The 20,313-nt window shown below is 35.6% G+C and overlaps 1 protein-coding gene across 1 annotated transcript in view; it reads left to right on the top strand.

Moving 5' to 3' along the window:
* Positions 1-20,313, top strand: part of LOC105727117 (protein diaphanous homolog 3) — a 345,513-nt gene that overhangs the window by 36,861 nt on the left and 288,339 nt on the right. The window contains exons 11-12 of the mRNA XM_064373482.1: positions 2,633-2,941; positions 3,726-3,840. Coding sequence (XP_064229552.1) covers positions 2,633-2,941; positions 3,726-3,840 — 424 coding nt within the window. The remainder of the gene's footprint in view (positions 1-2,632; positions 2,942-3,725; positions 3,841-20,313) is intronic.

Below are 20,313 nucleotides of genomic sequence, written 5' to 3'. Positions count from 1 at the left end.
TAGATAGCAAGAAATACATCATCTGCATGCTATTATGTGGATGTAAGAAAGGAGGTAGAATATTCATAGCTAAATTTTTTCATGTAGATTTACGTACAGGATGATGAGCAATAAGTATAGTTTTGCTATTTTCCTTTCATCTTAATTTGTGGTTATGTTGAAGTAGTCTCAGGTATACTATATCCTGTCTTATTGGCAATTTTGTTTTCTTTTAAATGCTTAGTGGATAGTTTTGTTACTGAAGCTGTCTGGAGATACCTTAAGAGATAGCTATCTGTTAGTATTCAATTTTAGAAAAAAATTAAAATCTCCTATTTACAGGAAAATTATTCTCATTCGTCTTCTTTCTTTAGTGCTGTAAGAGGGAAGTATCTTTTTTTGTCTTTCCCATATGGCTCCTTGTTACTCATATTAAAAGAAACATTTGATTGTGTCTGTACTTCAGATTGAGTTATAGACAATGGCTGAAATATTTATGACAAGTTTTTCTTGGTCTGGGCTAATGTAAATTTAAGAACTCTCTTTTTGATTATTTCCAGTTGAAGGTTTATTTGTAAATCTTCTCTAGAAAATTCCAGTTTATAAAATATTGTCTCCATTTTTGGATAAGTTATTGTTGCATAGTGCTTTTATATAAAATGGGAATAAGTGTATGTTTTGAAAGTGAAATTAAATCAAAGGATCTCCTAAATTGTTTTAAATTGTACATAGTGGATGACCCATGTTTATGGCTCTGAGAAGAAAAGCTAGAATTAGATACTTAATATTGGCCACCATATTCATGTTTGAAGAATAACTGGAAAATTCTTTTTTTGGATTCTAGTTTAATTCTTATGAAATGTGGGCATTTATCTTAAGTCCCTTCTTTTTGTTCAAAGCTATGCTGACTGTGAAGAGTATGAATAAAATATGTTCTGTTATCTGTGATTTGATTCCTTTGCTCCTGTAGTCTCTTGACAACCAGGTACTTTAGGTGCTGGATGTAGTGATGAACAAGTTAGTCACAGTGTCTGGCCTCCCAAACCATATCTTCAAGTCAGTCTTCACACTTTTTCAAATGAGCTATTCTAGAGCAGAAATTCAGCCATATCTTTAAGACATTGATAATTAACTATAAAATACATTCAAAGGGTAGTACCACCTTTGATCACAGCAACCCAGATTAACACTGAACTGGTTCTTCCTCACACTTAATGATTTTGATAAGGCATGCTTTTGATTTGTGGTCTCAACTTCTTTCATAACGCTATTTTCTCTTTTTCTTTGTGATTATTTCAGATGTCACTGATTTCAAGCTTTTATACATTGTCTATTTTTCTTAATTGTGCCATAAAAATTTGAAATTACTTAACATTTATTAAATGCCCACCATCTGAAAGGTAGTTAGAATTTATGTTTGTAATTTCAAGAAGCTAATGATATCACAAAAAGTTATTTATTAACCCAGAATATCTTCTGTGTATCCATTGAAAGGCATCTGTTAAATTCTTATTATGCCAAGGAAACATAAGGACAAAAGCGACCAGTGGACACAGGTGGTTCTTTTTCACCCCTGATTTTACATTGCTTTTCTGTGGCATTTGATTCTGCAGAACAGTCTTTTTTAGGTGGTGCTCTCTTCATTCATGGTTTTTGACCCTGTGCTTGTCTTTTTCTCTTCTTTTCTTAAATGCATTTATCCTACACATTTTTTCCATAGTTATCATGTACCAGTAACTGCTCTGGGTGCTGAGGAAAGAGCAGTAAATAATGCAAGATAGTCACTTATGTCATCAAGCTTATAATCTGTCAAAGAGATAAATGCTAATGTTTCCTTAAATATTTCACACTTTTGCTAATAGCTATTGAAAAGTATAAGATGCCATGGGTGTAAAATGGCAGATAAGGGTTTCCCAAGGAAGTGACCTGTTAGCTCAGACTGAAGAGGCTAGTAGGAGATGGTCAGGGAGGGGAATGTTCCAGGCAGAGGGAGCAGCATGTACAAGGGCCCTGAAATTAGCATGAGGTTGGCACATACACGGAATTAGAAGAAAGTCACCTGCAAGACCAGATGGCAGGAACCAGATTGTGACAAACTGATATAGGCCCTACGAATATTTTTACTTTGTTGTTATTATTGTTTTCTAAGTGCATTAGGACACCATTGAGAAGATTTGAGCAAAGGCATGATGTGGCAATACCATTTAAGTCCTTTTTTTGAGACCTTATTTTTTACTTATCACTTAAATGCTTGAATTCCAAAGAACTCTGTCCATAGACCCCTTGTCATGCTGCATGTTCTCTCTGTATTGTGAGTGAACTTACCTACTTCCCTGGCTTCAGCTGCGGATTTTCAAGTCTAGATCCATATATCCATTTCCCTCCTGGACGTTTCTACCTAGATGGTCATAACTGCCTCAAACCAGGGAATTATACTTCCGACAACTATGTTTTTATAAGGAAAAAAAGCTATAGTTGTATTCTTAAATTAGAAGAAAAATTGTTGGAATTTTGATTTTTGGTTAAACCATATGAAATTACTGATACTTAATTATTTTTGGTTTAAATGAGTACCTTATTTTTGAGTAAAGTGTTTATTTACATGTTTTGTAGATATGTTCTTAGTTATGTCTCTTACGTTTTTTTTCTCCAGTTTGGTGCCTTGCCAGCTGATTGTAATATTCCTTTGCCTTCCTCAAAAGAAAGTGGAACTGGCCACTCAGCAATTCCTCCTCCGCCTCCACTGCCCTCTGGTGGAGGGGTGCCACCTCCACCCACTCCTCCACCACCACCTCCACTTCCAGGAATGGGGATGCCATTTGGTGGTCCTGTGCCTCCACCACCTCCCCTGGGATTCCTTGGGGGACAAAGTTCTCCTCCTCTACCAACCCTGCCATTTGGGTTGAAACCAAAGAAAGAATTTAAACCTGAAATCAGTATGAGAAGATTGAATTGGTTAAAGGTAAAACAAATTAATAGAGGAAAATACTTTTAGCAAGATTTAAATATAATTTAAATATATACATAATTTTTAATGGGATTTAATTTATACATACATAATGTATGCATAATTTCTTATGTCATTAATCAAAGTGACAATAAATAAAATAGCTTTTTTTAAAAAAAATATTGGGACAAAGCCCTTTGATATTGACTAAGACTTTCTGGTTTATAAGTTTGGTGAGAGTTGATATTGTTTCAGTGGAATGTGATTTGTACTTAAATTGATAATTAAACATTGCAGTGAACCCTATGTTTATGAAGTATTTTTCAAAAACAAAAATGATAGTGTTCTTAGGAATCTTCTCTATTGATAGATGTTGGGAAAGTGTTACCTAGTTGTCAGACGCTAATATCTAGTCAGATCTTAGGATTCTGAATCCTGCAGAAAAATGGTTTCGTGGTAACAGAAACTTGAAAAATGCTGTATGATGTATCCTGCCCTTCAAGATGTATAGTGCAGATGAGCATTATTAGAGACTATGAGAAATGCAACTGAGAAGAAGCTACTTAAATCATATTTCATATCCTCAACTATTGGATCATGGAAGTGTTTTCTTCCTAGTAAGACCTTAACATCCTGCAGAACTTGTATCTCATTGAACACACTTTGGGGAAAAATCTTACAGATAGGACTTTGTAAATATATGCTGGCAGCTCTGTTACTCAGCGTCTATGCATAGTGCTTGGCCTGGGACAGGTGAAACACTCACTTATTTATGAATCAGTCTTCTCTCTGATTGTAGATCAGACCTCATGAAATGACTGAAAACTGTTTCTGGATAAAAGTAAATGAAAATAAGTATGAAAATGTGGATTTGCTTTGTAAACTTGAGAATACATTTTGTTGCCAGCACAAAGGTAAGTTTATCATATTGCTTATTTGTTAATTTAATTTTAGAATTTTAACATTAACACTTTTTATATACCAACTTTTAGAATTTTTATATTGACACTATATACAAAACTTTGGAAAACAAGATTCATTATTTTATGAATCTTGTACATATTTTTATATCATTAATGGTTAAATAAATAATATAATGAAATAAAGTGCTTAAAAAGTGAATTCTGTTTTAAAAATGCAAATGGTGCATATAAAATTTTAATTATTAAATTTTCTATATAGTATTATTTTTGAAGATATTCCATTGGGGTAAATTAGACTTTTGTAAAGGAGGATATTTTCAGAGACAGTTTTGGCATGAGAATTTCCTTTAGTTTAAAAAATAGAAAAACAAAATGTGTTCTTTCTTCTACCTAGAGTTTTACTAGCCTTTAATATTAAGTGACTATCACATAATCTAATTAATTGCTGTGAGTCACATGGGATAGAAATATCAAATTTACAGTGTCTTAAAAGTTAGCTTGAAAGAGAGAAGTATTTGAGTAGGTTATATGGTCTTTTCATTAAAAGCAATGGTATTCATTTTCCAAAATGTTTTGTGATAATTTTTACCTGTGCAGTGTGATTTTTAAAAAGGTGCTTAGGATCAAACTTATTTCATCCAATCTCGTGGGCCTCCTACTTACATTTCGAGACTGATATCCACACAGAATTTTTAAGTATTATATAAAACTTACATTTTAGGTCTGTAGTGCAAAACACTTAGATCAATTGTTACCTTTTAGTTTTCAAAAAGAACTTTTTCACTATACAATTATGCCACCTATATCCCTGAGCTCATAGAACAAAGGAAGAGCTGGCAAGGAGAGATTGTACTGGATGGATACAGGTCAGAGACCTTTGTGTAGAGGGTCAAGTTGACTTCTTAAATGTTTATTGTTAGCTAGGCACCATGCTAGATGCTTTATATATCTGATTTATCTTGGAGCACAGCAGCCAACGAATGTTGGCAGATATTTTAAAAATTTATTTGTATTCCTTTGAATGACTTTTTGAAAGATTAGAAACTCTTTCTAAAAGGTAATTGAAAATTAAAAAATTCTCAATGTAAATTAGAAACTCTCTTTAAAAGGTAATTGTAAATTAAGGTAGTTTTGTAGAATTTGGTAAATCAAAAACCATTAACAGATATTTTTGAGTACCATTTATCCTGACTAAAATATTAAAAATGGTATATTTTTGGTCTTTGAACACATGGAGAATTTTCTTAGCAAGCTCACCCTAGTAAACTTGTGAATAAGATTTTCATTTTACCTTTTGATTATGGGGGATTGAAATTTTCTTTGAATAAGATTAGTGTACTCTTCTGGCAATCAAAGAAAATGTATGGCAGTTAAAATTTGTATTTACATGTAAAACACTTCAGAATTTCAGATTTCATAATCTGGAATTGATTAGTTTTCTTTTTGCTTTCCTAGTAGGTACAAATGGTGGTACCTAAAAACTATGTAAGTAATGCTGCCATACAGCTACTCTCTTTTTTTTTTTTCTGCGTACTCTGATTACTTTCTTAATTAATGAGGCTCAAAAGGGAAACTTGTTAGCATGTCTTTAATTTAGCTGTAGTGTTAGCCCTAAATGAAATAATTGGACCTTTAAAAAATTCTTAAGTCATCTAACTTTAGCTTTGAGATTCAAGGTTAAAAAAAAACTGATATATTTGCTCCATCTAATACTAGTTAAAAAGATTAAGGTGAAATGGTGATCATTTTTTTGTATATTCCATATTTCCATCTCTCTCTACCTTTGTACTACTGCCCTTTGGCCTGGTATCTCTTTCACTTGACTTAGAGGCTGGCAGAGGACTATGACATCTTCTGTCTCAACTCAGCTCAAATGCTGCTTTCTTTTTTTCTGTGACAGTAGATGACATTTCCAGGGGGAACACAAAACCTGGGGAAGCCCAGGGTTGTGACTCTGAGCAGGGCTAACATTTCTCAGTGGTAAGCAGAGATGAGCTGTGAAGATGACTATTTTTTTGGGACTTCATTTTAAAGAACAATCCCTAGAATGTATTATTTGAGGAGTCCTAAGAGTACTTTTTGGTATTACTGGTCATCTGGCAATCAAGGAAAATATATGGCAGTTAAATGTATAATTACATGTAAAACACTTCAGAGTGTTTTATAGGAAAAGCTAGTCATTGCTACGTTCAGAGCAACAGGATTTTATATAGACATTTAATAGGAAAGATCAGAAAGGAAGGAAAGAGAAAGATGTCCAGAGAGCTTAGACAAGACTGCTCTAGTAGACAGGTTGCTCCATGTGGTCTCTTTATTTCTGGTCTGGCTGCTGAGGCACTGGGTCCAAATGTTACGTTGACCGGTCCCCCTGACTCCAACATACTTTGTTTGAATCAATTTTGTAATTTCTGCAGAATTCAAAATTATGGCCAGGCACGGTGGCTCCTACCTGTAATCTCAGCACTTTGGGAGGCTGAGGTGGGTGGATCACTTGAGGCCAGGAGTTTGAGACCAGCCTGACCAACATGGTGAGACTCCCATTTCTACTAAAAACAGCAACAACAACAAAATAGCCAGGCGTGGTGGTGCACACATGTAGTCCCAACTACTTGGAGGCTGAGGCATGAAAATTGCTTGAACCTGGGAGGCAGAGGTTGCAGTGACCCAAGATCATGCCACTGTACCCTGGCCTGGGCAACAGAGTAAGACTCTGTCTCAGAAACAAAAAACAAAAACAAACAAAAAAACCCAAAACCAAAACAAAATTAAATCTGGTCACTTATGTGTTGTTCATTCCAAGGTGAAAATCCATTTGTCTCTCCACCCTTTAGCAAGCCAGTGCAGAGATAGATGCATTGGCTGCTGGCTGATTGTCATCCCAACTAGGCAGGGAAGGATGGTAATTACTGAAGAATAGTGAGGATTTTTTTTTTAGAAAAATGTCATGTCTCTGCTTTTTATTGCAATAGTAACTGTTTGGACTGAGAACCAAGACTATTTCTTTGATTACAAAGATGGACATTCCATCCCAGGCATTTAAATGATAGATGCCAATCCTTTGTGCTTCCCAAGCATTCAAAATAGGTAGTAAGAAAAAAGGAACTGAATCCAGTCATTTAAAGAGATCCTTGAAGTGTTCTCTCATGTGACCTTTATTTGTTATAAAGTAAGTGTGGCTTTTTTTCTTATAGTACACACTACTTTAGGTTTTCAGGACTTTTAAAATTTAAACTACTGGGATTTACAGGTCTAACACTCTGAGAGTTGGAAAAGGAGCTAATATCTATTGCACGTAAGTGATATATCAATGCCTGAGCTGTGTTGTCTTCATGTAATCTTGTTTAATCTTTACTGAACTCCAACTGAGATCTTTTCTCCTGGTCTGCTGATAGCAAAACATTCTTACTTCTTGCAATGCTCTTCTGCCCTACTTACGTTTACATATTACCAAGATATTCTTGATAAGGGCTTGGATATTTCTTCTTAATTCCTGTTGCTTTTTATTACATTCCTCCTTTTTTTTTTTTTTTCCAAGTAGATCTTACCTATTCTGCTTTTTAAACTAATCTGTGACCATTTACAACAAAGCTTCTGTGGGAAAGTACCTTGTGCCATATCTGTAGAGGAATAGGAATCCTCTCTAATCCTTTTCCTGTGAAAAAGCAGTAATTTTTTCCTGATTCACTTATATCCTTTTCTTTTATATTTTATTCTGCTGTTAAGTAGCTCACTTTGGTTTTCTTGATTCTCTCTGTTGTAAGTTTTTGGGATGCATCTTAGCTCTTCATATTTTAAATGCTTCTGGAAATATATATAGGTACTTTTCCAGATTATCTTTTTTCTTTTCCTCATAGCTCCTCTTTCCTATCTTCCACTTTTTCTTATTGGCTACACACTGTTTAATTCAACAAATATTTATTGAGTGCATATTGCGTGTTGGGCTTTGTACTTGACATTGGGGATGCCAACATGAATAAGGCAGACGTGCTTCCTGTACTCATGTTGATTTTATATTCCTAGTGAAACTCAGTCAAGTTCGTAGTTGAAGCATAATAACGAAGAGTGGAACAACAAATGCTGATTGCAATTTTAGAAAAGACTGACATATTTTACTAAATCCAGCTTCTGTTAAGACTTAACAAGGTTATAAAAGAACATTGTTTATATATCTCTCTGATATTTAATCATAATATTCGTATATTGAACATTTGGTATCATCAAAATAATGCTAATGACCTGTGTATTTTTTTTAACCAGATTGGAAGCATCTGTTGGTTAATTTTTACAGGCTGTTGGAAAATGGATTAGAGTATACTTACAGGTTATTGCTGTTGGATTTGTCAAGTAAAATTAATATTAATTACTTTCATTATTCACAAACTGTTAATAGGGATTAAAGGACTTTCTGAAAGTATGTGAATAGTCTAATTCACTTAGACTAATATATTATGAAAATGTGGTTCCACAATTGTTAGCTTTCTGAAGTAATCATATTTTATAACAGGTACATCATATTTGCCAGATAGGGCCAATAAATTGGTTTATAAATTATTTCTCAACTGAATAGTTATGACATATGGAAACAGTTAATGGATTATCCACTTAAAAACAAATCAAGCTTAGATTTCTGACATCATAGTTCAGTGGACAAAGAATTGAGTTAGTAAGTGATAAACATGGATTATCCCAGCAACTTGGCTGTGTTTAAGATGTCATATTGTATTTGAAACATAATTTATTCCTCTGTACAAACAAATGTGCATAAAAATTTTTAAACTACCTCACAAGGCTACATTAAGGGGAACACATAGAAATCTGTTTTTTTGGGCTGCATGCTAATAAAGAGATGATGCCAAAATAAATGCAACATGTTTTATACATAGTAAAGTTTTCTGAAAAGAACAGAATATTTCACAAATACTAATTTGGAAAGATTGGGGAGAAAGTAGAGAATGAAATATTTCTCTAGGGAGCTATCATTTGGTTCTTGTCTGTAACTGAATCTCAAAAGTACTAAAGACTTAAGGAAATTATGAAATGGGTCAGGAATATCTTATCTTCCCATTAAAGAATCTCATTGTTACCATTTATAGTATGTTCTCTGTTGGGGTGCTGAAGAAATAGAAATGTATTCTGAAAGCTTTAGAGAAAGAGAGAGACTAACGAAAGTGAATTTATTTAGCTCAGAGCCACAGAAGACTTGCAAGTCCACCAAATGCTTTGGTTAAATGCTTAGTTACAGCTTATCTTAGGTAGAGTGTGGTGGAAATTTATGCATGGTAACATCTGTACAATATACAGGAAACATGACTATTTTGAATCCCTATAAATAGACACATTTCTTGTATACTGTACAGATGTTATAAACAGAAAGAGGAAACTAGGGTGCATGTCTATTTGGGTGTGTACGTATATACACATTGCTTTTTCTTTTTTTCTCTTCTACTTTCCTACTTCTACTAGAGAAAGGAATGATATTAGGGCAATGGATTTGACTGGAGTCACTTAACTAATGGTAGATTGGAGGATACTGTTTCTTTTCCATATTACAAGTTGACCTTGATATTTTAATCTTGTAATAAGTTCTCAGTGGTGTATCTGTAGCTATCATTCCTTAACAAAATTATAAAGTTGTTGCATTTCATTGTTGTTATCTCCCACTTTTTGTCTCAGAATTTGTCTTCCATTTTCTCTGTCTTCTGCCTTACTCTCCGTTTGACCAGGGCAATTCTAGTTGCCCTCTGATTGCTTAAAGTGTGCTTCCCTATTTTAGGCAGTTCTTTGTCTTGTCTGCATCATGTTGTATCATTCGGGACTCCCACTCAAATTAGTGCTTATTATTATTCACCTGGAAATTTAAATGAGGCTTATCCTTCTGAATGCACTATTGTAATCTTAAAGCATTAATAATATTTTGAGGCTGGGCACAATGGCTCATGCCTCTAATTTCAGCGCTTTGGGAGACCAAGACAGGAGGATTGCTTGAGGCCAGGAGTTCATGACCAGCCTGGGCAATGTATTGAGACCTGTCACTATAAAAGTAGAGATTGGGTGATAGAATGAGACCCTGTCTCTATTCAAAAAGAAAAATTTGTAAATCTGGCTATTCACTTATCTGTTTCCCTCTCCCTATGTATACTATTTGCCTGGCTAGAAGAGATGGAATCACCTGGAGTTAGAATGATAACCTGATACTACCCTTGGAGCACAGGAAGAGAATAGGGTCAAGGTAGAGAGTCACAAGTAGATACAGGGGACTTCTTGCTGTATTAAATGCTATATAGCAATTTGATATTAAATAAATTGTATAGCAAACAAATGGTATAATATAGTACATAATGTAAATTCTATATAGCAATTTGATGTTAAATAGTATAGTAAATTCTTTTAAAAAACTGTATGAAAATAACTTTGTTATATATTGTATAATCTTGAATTTCACAATTTAGATTTTTAGGTGATTATGCATTCATGTGTTTAGGTAAGCTGTTCTTGTCCCTCAAGGTTAAATCATCTGGGCACATGATCTTATAACATATTCTATACGTCTAACAGAGGCTTTCACATGTTCATTGGCATCTCAGTAGGAAAGCCAGGTTAGAGACCTTTTGTTACCACAGCTTTCACTTGTCTAAATGCATTTCTGTATCTTAAAAGAATGGATGTTTCAAAGTCAGACACTTTATCCCAGGATTCTTAACTTGGGGTCTGCAAATAGGATTCTGGGGTCTGAACTTGGATAAGAAAAAAAAATTCCATACTTTAACCTATAATTGAAATTTAGCTTTTTCTTCAATTTTAGGCAACAAACACAGCAGTACCTATTAAATTTCCACAAGTACGTTCATATATACTTTCATAATACATTAGAATTCTTCTAGTTAAGTTGACATATCATTTAAAATGATTGGTATTTCAAAATTAGGGTAGTTATTAGACCTGCAACTAGGTCTTGTTATTTAGTCCATTAATAAAGAAGCAGATTTTGTTGGTTGGTTCCACCTGGAAGCAGACATGGAGATGCTGGAGTGTATGTGTGTTTTTTTTAGGGTCAGGATGCAAGACTGGGCAGGAAAAGCCTTAGACTGTGGTGCAAACCTGACGAATTCCCAGCCAGTCTAGCCAGGACGGAGCTCTGGAACAAATGATGCCTGTGAGAGGAGTCCCTCTTTGGGCCAACTGGCAGTCCTTACTACTTGTGCCAGGCTGAGCCATTGGCTGGGGGCTGCTCAGGAGTGTGTACTGTACTCAAAAGCTAAGGAGGATTCTAAAGGTGCTAACAGTTACTTGAAGCCTGTCAGCTAAATGCACTCCTTGCGACTGAATGGAAAATTCTTCCTAAATGAAGATGTGAACAGCACATCTACATTGCTGCCTCACATGTATATTGCTATTGCATAAACTGGTGTTTAATTCATTTTGATAGCTGCATTCAAGTATAATTTGCTTCTTTTGAAATCTTATGTATTTTTGTTTATGCATTTAAAAATACTATTTTGAGAAACACTCTACTTCTTTGACTATCAATGGGGTCTTTGGCACAAAAGGTTAAGAATTACTTTAGCCTCTAATTTGTGCAGTGGTGAAAGTGAGGTAACATTAGGGACCTGTCTTCCATTTTCTCTGTCTTCTGCCTTACTCTCCAGTTCACCAGGGCAATTCTAGTTGCCCTCTGATTGCTTAAAGTGTGCTTCCCTGTTTTAGGCAGTTCTTTGCCTTGTCTGTATCGTTTAGGACTCCCATTCAAATTAGGGCCTGAGCCTGGGCGTAACTGCTGCCTATTTAAATTTATGTTGCTTTTTTTGTTTATTTTTATTTTATTTTTTAATTCAAGGAACCAATACTTCTAATGAAATATTTGATCCAACTTTAAGGCAGTTTCAACATCAGACTGTCCATTTTTGAATCTCACTTTAGCAGACTACTAATAATGCATTTATTAATAAAAGCATACTTAGATCAAATCTGGACAAAATATGAAACTCCTTAATTAGATAATAAAACAAGACATTAATAATGTCTTTTTTTACTAGTTAAATGTTTGTTTATGTTACTTTATTTGCTCCCAAAAACAATTATATGAAAGAACCAAGGCAAATGTTGTATACATTTATATATAAGAAAGTTATATTCTTCGGTGAATTTCAGCTAAAAGAAGCAGCCACTCTGAATGGAATACAGATACGAGTCTAAAGCCATTGCTCTTTGTGCTATGCCATCCTGCTTCTCTGATTAAAAGAAATCCTATTATGTTTTATTTAAAGTGCTCTGCTTTGATTTAAAATAATTTTCCTCTCATCTCCTGCCACCTTACCACTGCCCCACAGCAGTTCACCCTCATTCCACAATTTATATTAAAGGCTTTAAAAACTTGCTGTTTTTTATTAAGACCATCTTTCATCATTTGGTACCTCTATTCACTTCTGTAAGTATTTGAGCTGTAAATACTAACACCATGCTGTGGAATATACATGCCAAGTGAGAGACTTTGTGGAGTCCACCCTACAAGTGTGTGACCCTGGCTTTTACAGCTATAGTTTCTTTCCTCTATAAAATGGGGGACATAATACCCATCTCATGAGGTTATTGTGAGAATTATATAATGCATATTGTAAAGCATCTTTTGCAGTGCTCAGCTCATTGTAGTTGCTCAGGAAATGTTAGCTGAACTTAAATGATGAGAATACAGAACTCATTTCAACTTAAAAAGTTTTGTGTATCATCTCTGAATCTTCTACAGTGTAACAAGTTAAATGGCCTATGTTCACTGTAGCCTTGCTTTCAAGTGAAACTTTTTAAATTATGAAACTACTGTTAACTGACCTATGTTAATAGCCACTTATGGAGACTACTGTAACACTCGTTCATACCATTAACTTTAGAAAATAATAATAGATTATTCTGTATATCTAGTTTCACTTTTATGTAGATCTTAAATGTCAAGTGCTTCATTAAGTTTTTTGAGACAGAGATTTGTTGAATCCAGAATAAATATAAAGCTCTTTTTTATTTCCTGATTTTTTTTTTCCCTTGACTTTTTTCCTTTCAGTTGATGACTCATTCATGGAACTGAGGCCTAACAATATTTGTAATTTTATCAGATTCGAAAGCTGAAATTCTAAACTTTGCTTTTCTTGTTGTGATTCAGTTTTAGAGCATTGAACTGATGACTTTGAAGTGATCTTGAAAAGCTCATTCAGTCTTTTATAAAACATTACTTGTTTTTGCTAATAATTCATTATCACTTTTGATAGTTATTTACAGTTTCAGAGATTAGTAAGGAGAGTATGGCTTAATATAATTATGGAAGTGAATTGAATTAAGGCATAGAGAACCTTTATTTGATAGGCAAATAAGAGTGCCAGATAAAGCATATGGCTAAATTCTCTCCAGGGTTTGCAGGAGGCATGATGAGTTTTAATGTTTTTAGTTTCATAGATTGCTAGCACAAGGTTTGGAAGAGTGATAATTTTTCAGGAATAGATTACTCCTTTTTTCCCTCCTCCATTTGTGTGGTGCAAGCTAATAGAAATTAGTTGGGTGAACCATATGACATTATGCCATTTTGACAATGGAAACCTTCACATGGTTCAACTAAATACTGGTTTCCTAAACTGGTAACAAATTAACTAAGGACGTACATAAAGAAAAATCTTTAGTTTTTAGCTTAAATGAAAGTATTTATATTTTCCTACTAGCTTGACAGGTAATAGATGAGGAGGACAGAACTCTCGAAGTGAAAATTATTCAACTCAGAATATGACTTACAGCCCCCACATCTGTGATTGGAAGAAAACCTTAGAATTTTACATTCTGTGTTGGTGTATATAAATCACTCTTTTCTTATGAATCAGTGAGGAAATTTGCCTGCAGAGAATGATTAAAGCACAAAGTCTGGTGGTTGGTGGTCCTAGAGTTGGTTTATTCAACATCTCAGTGATGATAGAACTCTAGGTTAGCGTCTCATCTGTTTTTCTCAGCTTTCCCTTTAGTTTCAGCTTAGCTTAGCTAGCAGAGACAGGAAGAATCATTAAGTTCACAAATGGGCCTTGTATTAGTTTTCTATTGTTGCTATAACAAATTACTACAGATTTAGCAGCTTTAAATGTGCAAATTTATTATCTTTCAATTCTACAGAAGTCCAGTGTGGGTCTCACTAGTCTGAAGTCAACAGGACTCTTCTTTTCTGGATGCTCTGGAGGAGAATGTGTTTCCTTGCCTTTTCCAGTCACTAGAGGCCGCCCACATTCTTCAGCTTGTGGCCTCCTTCCTGTATCTTCAAAGCCAGCAACAGCAGAGCAGGTCATCTTGTTACATCTCTCTTGCCTGGCTTCCATGATTCCATCTCTTTCTCTAACTCCGACCTAACCTACAAAAGGTTCTTTTGAAGACTCTCATGTGATTAAATTGGGCCCACCTGGATTATCTAGGCTGCTCTTCCCTATCTCAGAGTCCTTAACCTTGATTACATGTTTCTTTTTCCATATGAGGTAAAATATTCACTGGATCCAGAAATTAGGACATGGATATCTTTGGCAGCAGAAGCTGTGGGACAACTCTATGCCATAAAATTGCAGTGTTTCACAGGATACTTGGCTCTGTTAAATGAACATAACTTTATTTATGTTATGTCACTTTCTTTTAGCTTGCATTCCTTTTGTAGGAATGCTGTTTTAGGAGTCCTGGGGCATTGTGACTCAACTTTTTAAATCATTTCTTTTATTCACAAAATGTTTATTAAGACTGGGCGTGGTGGCTGACACCTGTAATTCCAGCATTTTGGGAGACTGAGGTGGGTGGATCACCTGAGGTCAGGAATTCAAAACCAGCCTGGCCAACATGTTGAAACCCTGTCTCTACTAACAATATAAAAATTAGCCGCGTATGGTGGTGTGTGCTTGTAATCCCAGCCATTCGGGAGGCTGAGGCAGGATAATGGCTTAAACCAGGGAGGCAGAGGTTGCAGTGAGCTAAGATCATGCCATTACTCTCCAGGCTGGGCAACAGGAGTGAAATTTCGTCTTAAGAAGAAAGGTTTATTGAAGTTTAGATCTATATCAATTACATTAACATATGTTTTTGTCACTACAGCCAAAAATGCCTTTCTAGATTTTTAGGAAAAATTCTTATATTGTGTTTTCTTAAGTACCAGGAAAGATAAATTATATTTATTTAATGTGCATCAAGTATCATAGTCTATGATATATTTTGCAGTTTGTAATATGTATTACTAATTTTAGTTTTTTCTGGGACATTATTAAATTATATATATTTTTATTTCATATATTTTTTAAACCTAGAAATACTTTCTATAAACCTAAATTAAAGAGTCATTGGCATTTAAAAACATTTTTTGTGACTCTCACTACTATTTTGTTAAGATTGAAAGAGAAAGTAGTTCTAATCTAGAAAAAAATTTATACATTATTAACTTTTAAAAGATAACAATGTCTACATTGCCTGTTGATAAACTAAATTTTCTTATCTTAAACTTTAATTATATTTTAAAACACAGATTGTTACTCTAATTTTATTGTGTTTCACAATATATTTTTAAATTTCACAACATATTTTTACCTGAATAGTATTTCTGTTTATGTTATAGAGACTCTGGGAATACAGATCTTTTCCTAGTTCAAATATTACTCAGACCTCTTAATGGATATGAATATATATAATTTTATCACAACATGGAAAATATATGTTATTGTAATTACATATTTTAATGGATAATTAAAAATACCACATATAAAGTTTATTTTAATTGGAAACATTTTATCACTGAGGAAAATCACATTTATCAAAAGATCTATTGCAGCCACATTTCACACAAAATAAGCAATTTATTTTAATTTAATTGTTGGCTCTTAGTGATTTTCCAGTCTACTCTTCTATCCTCATATTGCCTTAGACTCATTCTTCCTGAAGCAGGGCTCTTCTTTCTCCTTTAATCTTCTTTTTCATTAGAGAACCAATTATTTTTCGGGGTTTCACAGATCACAGTGGGACAGTTTGGCTCTCTGCTCCCCTAGCATAAGATTCAACCCAGGAGAGCTAAAATAGCCAATGGGATAATTCTGTTTGTTTTTAAATGAGGGGCATTAGTTTTTAGAGCTTTTATGTTTTTCTATTTTAAAATTAGGCTTTTTTCTGAATATTTTGTTTTCCCATGTTTTATTTTACTTCATTTTGAATATCTTCTCTATCTGTATATACATAAATAACATTTAAAAATTGACCAATTTGTATTTTTATTAACTGCTTCAGCAGATTCAGCATTTTTTTAGTACTAATAGCAAGGAAAACTGCAATTTGTGTCAGCTTCAGCATGGTAACTGTAGTTATCTGTTCTGACACTGCTAATAAAGACATACCTGAGACTGGGTAATTTATAAAGAAAGAGAAGTTTAATGGACTTACAGTTCCACATGACTGGGGAGGCCTCACAATCATGGCAGAAGAGGACCAAAAGCATGTCTTACATGGTGGCAGGCAAGAAAGCATGTGCCCTTTATAAAACCATCAGATCTCATGAGACTTATTCACTATTATGAGAACAACATGGGAAAAACCTGCACCCATGATTCAGTTACCTCCCACTGGGTCCCTCCCACTGGGTCCTTCCCACAACATGTGAGGATTATGGGAGTTACAATTCAAGATAAGATTTGGGTGGGGACACAGCCAAACCATATCATTCCACCACTGGTCCCTCCCAAATATTATGTCCTCACATTTCAAAACCAATCATGCCTTCCCAACAGTCTCTTAGGGTCTTAACTCATTTCAGCATTAACTCAAAAAGTCCACACTCCAAAATCACATCTGAGACAAGGCAAGTCCCTTCTGCCTATGAACCTGTAAAATCAAAAGCAAGTTAGTTACTTCCTAGATACAATGGGGGTACAGGCATTGGGCTAATACGCCCATTCCAAATGGGAGAAATTGGTCAAAACAAAGGTCTACAGGCCCCATGCAAATCTGAAATCCAGTGGGGCAATTAAATGTTAAAGCTCCAAAATGATCTCCTTTTGCTCCATGTCTCACATCCAGGTCACACTAATGCAAGAGGTGTGTTCCCATGGACTTGAGCAGCTCTGCCCCTGTGGTTTTCCAGGGTACATCCCTAATCCTGGCTGGTTTTATGGGCTGGTGTTGAGTGTCTGCAGGATTTCCAGGTGCATGGACCAAGCTGTCAGTGAATCTGTCAGTGAATCTGGGTTTGGGAGGATGGTGGATCCCTTCTCACAGCTCCATCAGGCAGTGTCCCAGTGGGGCCTTTGTGTGAGGGCTCCCACTCTACATTTCCCTTCCATACTGGCCTAGCAGAGGTTCTCCCTGAGGGCTCTTCCCCTGCAGCATACCTCTGCCTGAGCATCCCAACATTTCCATACACCCTCTGAAATCTAGGCGGAGGTTCCCAAATGTCAGTTCTTGGCTTCTTTGTGCCACAGACCCAACAGCATGTGTAAACCGCCAAGGCTTGGGGCTTGCACCCTCTAATGCAACAGCCTGAGCTGTACCTTTGCCCCTTTTAGCTACAGCTGGGACACAAGGCACTAAGTCTTGAGACTGCACAAAGCAGCAAGGCCCTGGGCCCAGCCCATGAAATCATTTTTACCTCCTAGGCTTCCAGGCCTATGATGGGAGGGGCTGCCATGAAGACCTCTGACATGCCTTGGGGACATTTCCCCCATTGTCTTGGTGATTAACATTTGGCATCTTGCTACTTATGCAAATTTCTGCAGCTGGCTTGATTTTCTTCTCAGAAAATAGGTATTTCTTTTCTGTTGCATTGTCAGGTTGTAAATTTTTCAAGCTTTAACGCTCAGCTTCCCCTTTAAACATAAGTTCCAATTCAAAACTATATCTTTGTAAACGAATAAAACTGAATGCTTTCAACAGCACCCAAGTCCCCTTTGAACGCTTTGCTGCTTGGAAATTTCTTCCACCAGATACTCTAAATCATATCTCTCATGTTCAAAGCTCCACAGATCTCTAGGGCAGGGGCAAAATGCTGCCAATTTCTTTGATAAAACATAGCGAGAGTCATCTTTACTCCAGGTCCCAACAAGTTCCTTATTTCCATGTGAGACCACCTCAGCCTGGAGTTTATTGTCCATATTACTATCAGCATTTTGGTCAAAACCATTCAACAAGTCTCTAGGAAGTTCTAAACTTTCCCACATCTTCCTGTCTTTTCAGCCCTCCAAGTCTTTAGAAAGTTTCAAACTTTCCCACATTTTTCTGTCTTGTTCTGAGCCCTCCAAAATGTTCCAACCTGTGCCTTTTACCCAGTTCCAAAGTCGCTTCCACATTTTTGATTATCTTTACAGCAGCGGCCCACTCTCTGCAGTGCCAATTTACTGTATTAGTCTCTTTTCATGCTGCTAATAAAGACATACCTGAGATTGGATAATTTATAAAGAAAAAGGTTGAATTAACTTACAGTTCCACATGGCTGGGGAGGCCTTACAATCATGTAGGAATGTGAAGGAAGAGCAAAGGCACATCTTACGTGGTGGCAGACAGGAGAGCATGTACAAGGGAACTGCCCTTTATAAAACTATGAGCTTTCATGAAACTTATTCACTAGCATGACAACAGCATGGGAGAAACCCACCCCCATGATTCAGTTACCTCCCACTGGCTTCCTTCTACAACGTGGGGATTATGGGAGCTGCAATTCAAGATGAAATTTCGATGGGGACACAGCCAAACCATATCAGTAATAATAGTTTCATAATAGATTCTTCCATATACAAAAATACGTATGTACACATAAAAATACAAATATATATAAAAGTATGTCTGTGTGTGTGTATATCAAAGTATTATTCCATAAACCAGAAATATAAAGTTGAGTAATCATTGGATTGTTTCATTTGTTATTACCTTGATATGGTTTGTCTCTGTGTCTCCATCCAAATCTCATGTTGAATTATAATTCCTAGTGTTGGAGATGGGGCCCAGTTGGAGGTGATTGGATCATGCAGATGGTTTCTAACGGTTTAGCACCATCCCCTTAGTGCTGCCTCGTGATTGAGTTCTCATGAGATCTGGTTATTTAAAAGTGTGTAGCACTTTTCTCTTCCCTCCCTCTTCCTCCTGCTTCAGTCATGTAGGACATACTGGCTTCCCCTTTGCCCTTCCTCTGTGATTGTAAGTTTCCTGAGGTCTTCCCAGTTTAGCCCTTTGTACAGCCTATGGAACTGTGAGTCAGTTAAACCACTTTTCTTTATAAATTACCCAGTCTCAGGTAATTCTTTGTAGCAGTGTGAGAATGGACTAAAACACACCTCTGTTATTTAATAAGATAGTTGAATGCAGAGAAGTCAATTAACCACCTGACATGATCATCCTCTGTCTACTTTTGTAGCTCCGAGGTATCTGTTATTAAGACAGTTGTTTTGTGAATGTGTTCCTGATGAATAAGCATGTTCTACAACCACAATAGCCCAAGTTTTACCATTATTTATGATTATATTAGGGTTGTAAGGCCAGAGCAGCTGTTGGAAACAAAAGGGAATGAGTAAAGAAAGTGACTTACAAGTTAAAGGAAAAATTAACGCCTTGCATAACCCTAGGGATAGTGCCCAGTACTCAGATTTGTAATTTAGGCTTTTGCCTTATTTTAATGTAAGAGACTGAGACGCAGAAGTTAAAACTCTGGCCCTTACAGTTACATCATTAGAAAGGAGTTGAAAATCAAGAACTTAATTCTTGACTTCATAACTTTTGTTCTTTCCACTCTATCCTGTTTAGACACTAGAGAATAGGAGGGAGGAAAAGGCATGAGAGCATATTGGGTGCATTTTGAAGGACCTTATGCATTGATATGTAATTGACCTTGGTGTCAGGAACCCTGGCTACTTGTACAGCACAGTTACATCTCCTATTTTGCCTTCTTTTGTTTCTTTACACTTAGAAGCAGTGATAGCCTTTCATTTATTACATACTTTCTTCAAACCTTTTTTTAAAAAATAGCTTCCACATTGCTCTTTCTTTTCATATTCTCTTTTAAGACAATAATGCAAACTATCTTCAGATTTGTAGTGCCAGGGAATATCACATTTATCATATCCTTTGTGTGCACACATACTAAAGGATTAAAAAGAAAAGGGATTTCTCATTCTGGCATTTGTAGCCTTCAGCAGTTAGGTCTAACTTGTGTATCTAGCTATTTGCTCCTTGTTATTTTTCTGCTCTGCACATCCTATACTTCAGTAACATTGGTCTACTTTTTCACTAAATTTGGCTATGTATTTCTTTGCCCCTTCCTTGTGTCCTCATTACTTATTTTTGAATGTTTTAATTTGTAATCCTTACCCATTCTTTATCTCCTACTAAAATTCCTATTGGGAACTGTTGCTGACTGACTTAGGGTGCGTCTTTCACCAGGCATTGGAGAGCCCACCTGGATTCTGCCCCTGTCCTCCACATTCCATGTAGTCCTCTTTCTAC

This window comes from Aotus nancymaae, unplaced genomic scaffold (genome assembly GCF_030222135.1).
Source record: "Aotus nancymaae isolate 86718 unplaced genomic scaffold, 86718_ANA_hifiasm-v0.15.2.pri h1tg000009l, whole genome shotgun sequence".
Classification (NCBI taxonomy): Eukaryota; Metazoa; Chordata; class Mammalia; order Primates; family Aotidae; genus Aotus; species Aotus nancymaae.
The sequence above is the reverse complement of the archived record's forward strand: the minus strand, read 5'-3'. Positions and strand labels throughout refer to the sequence as shown.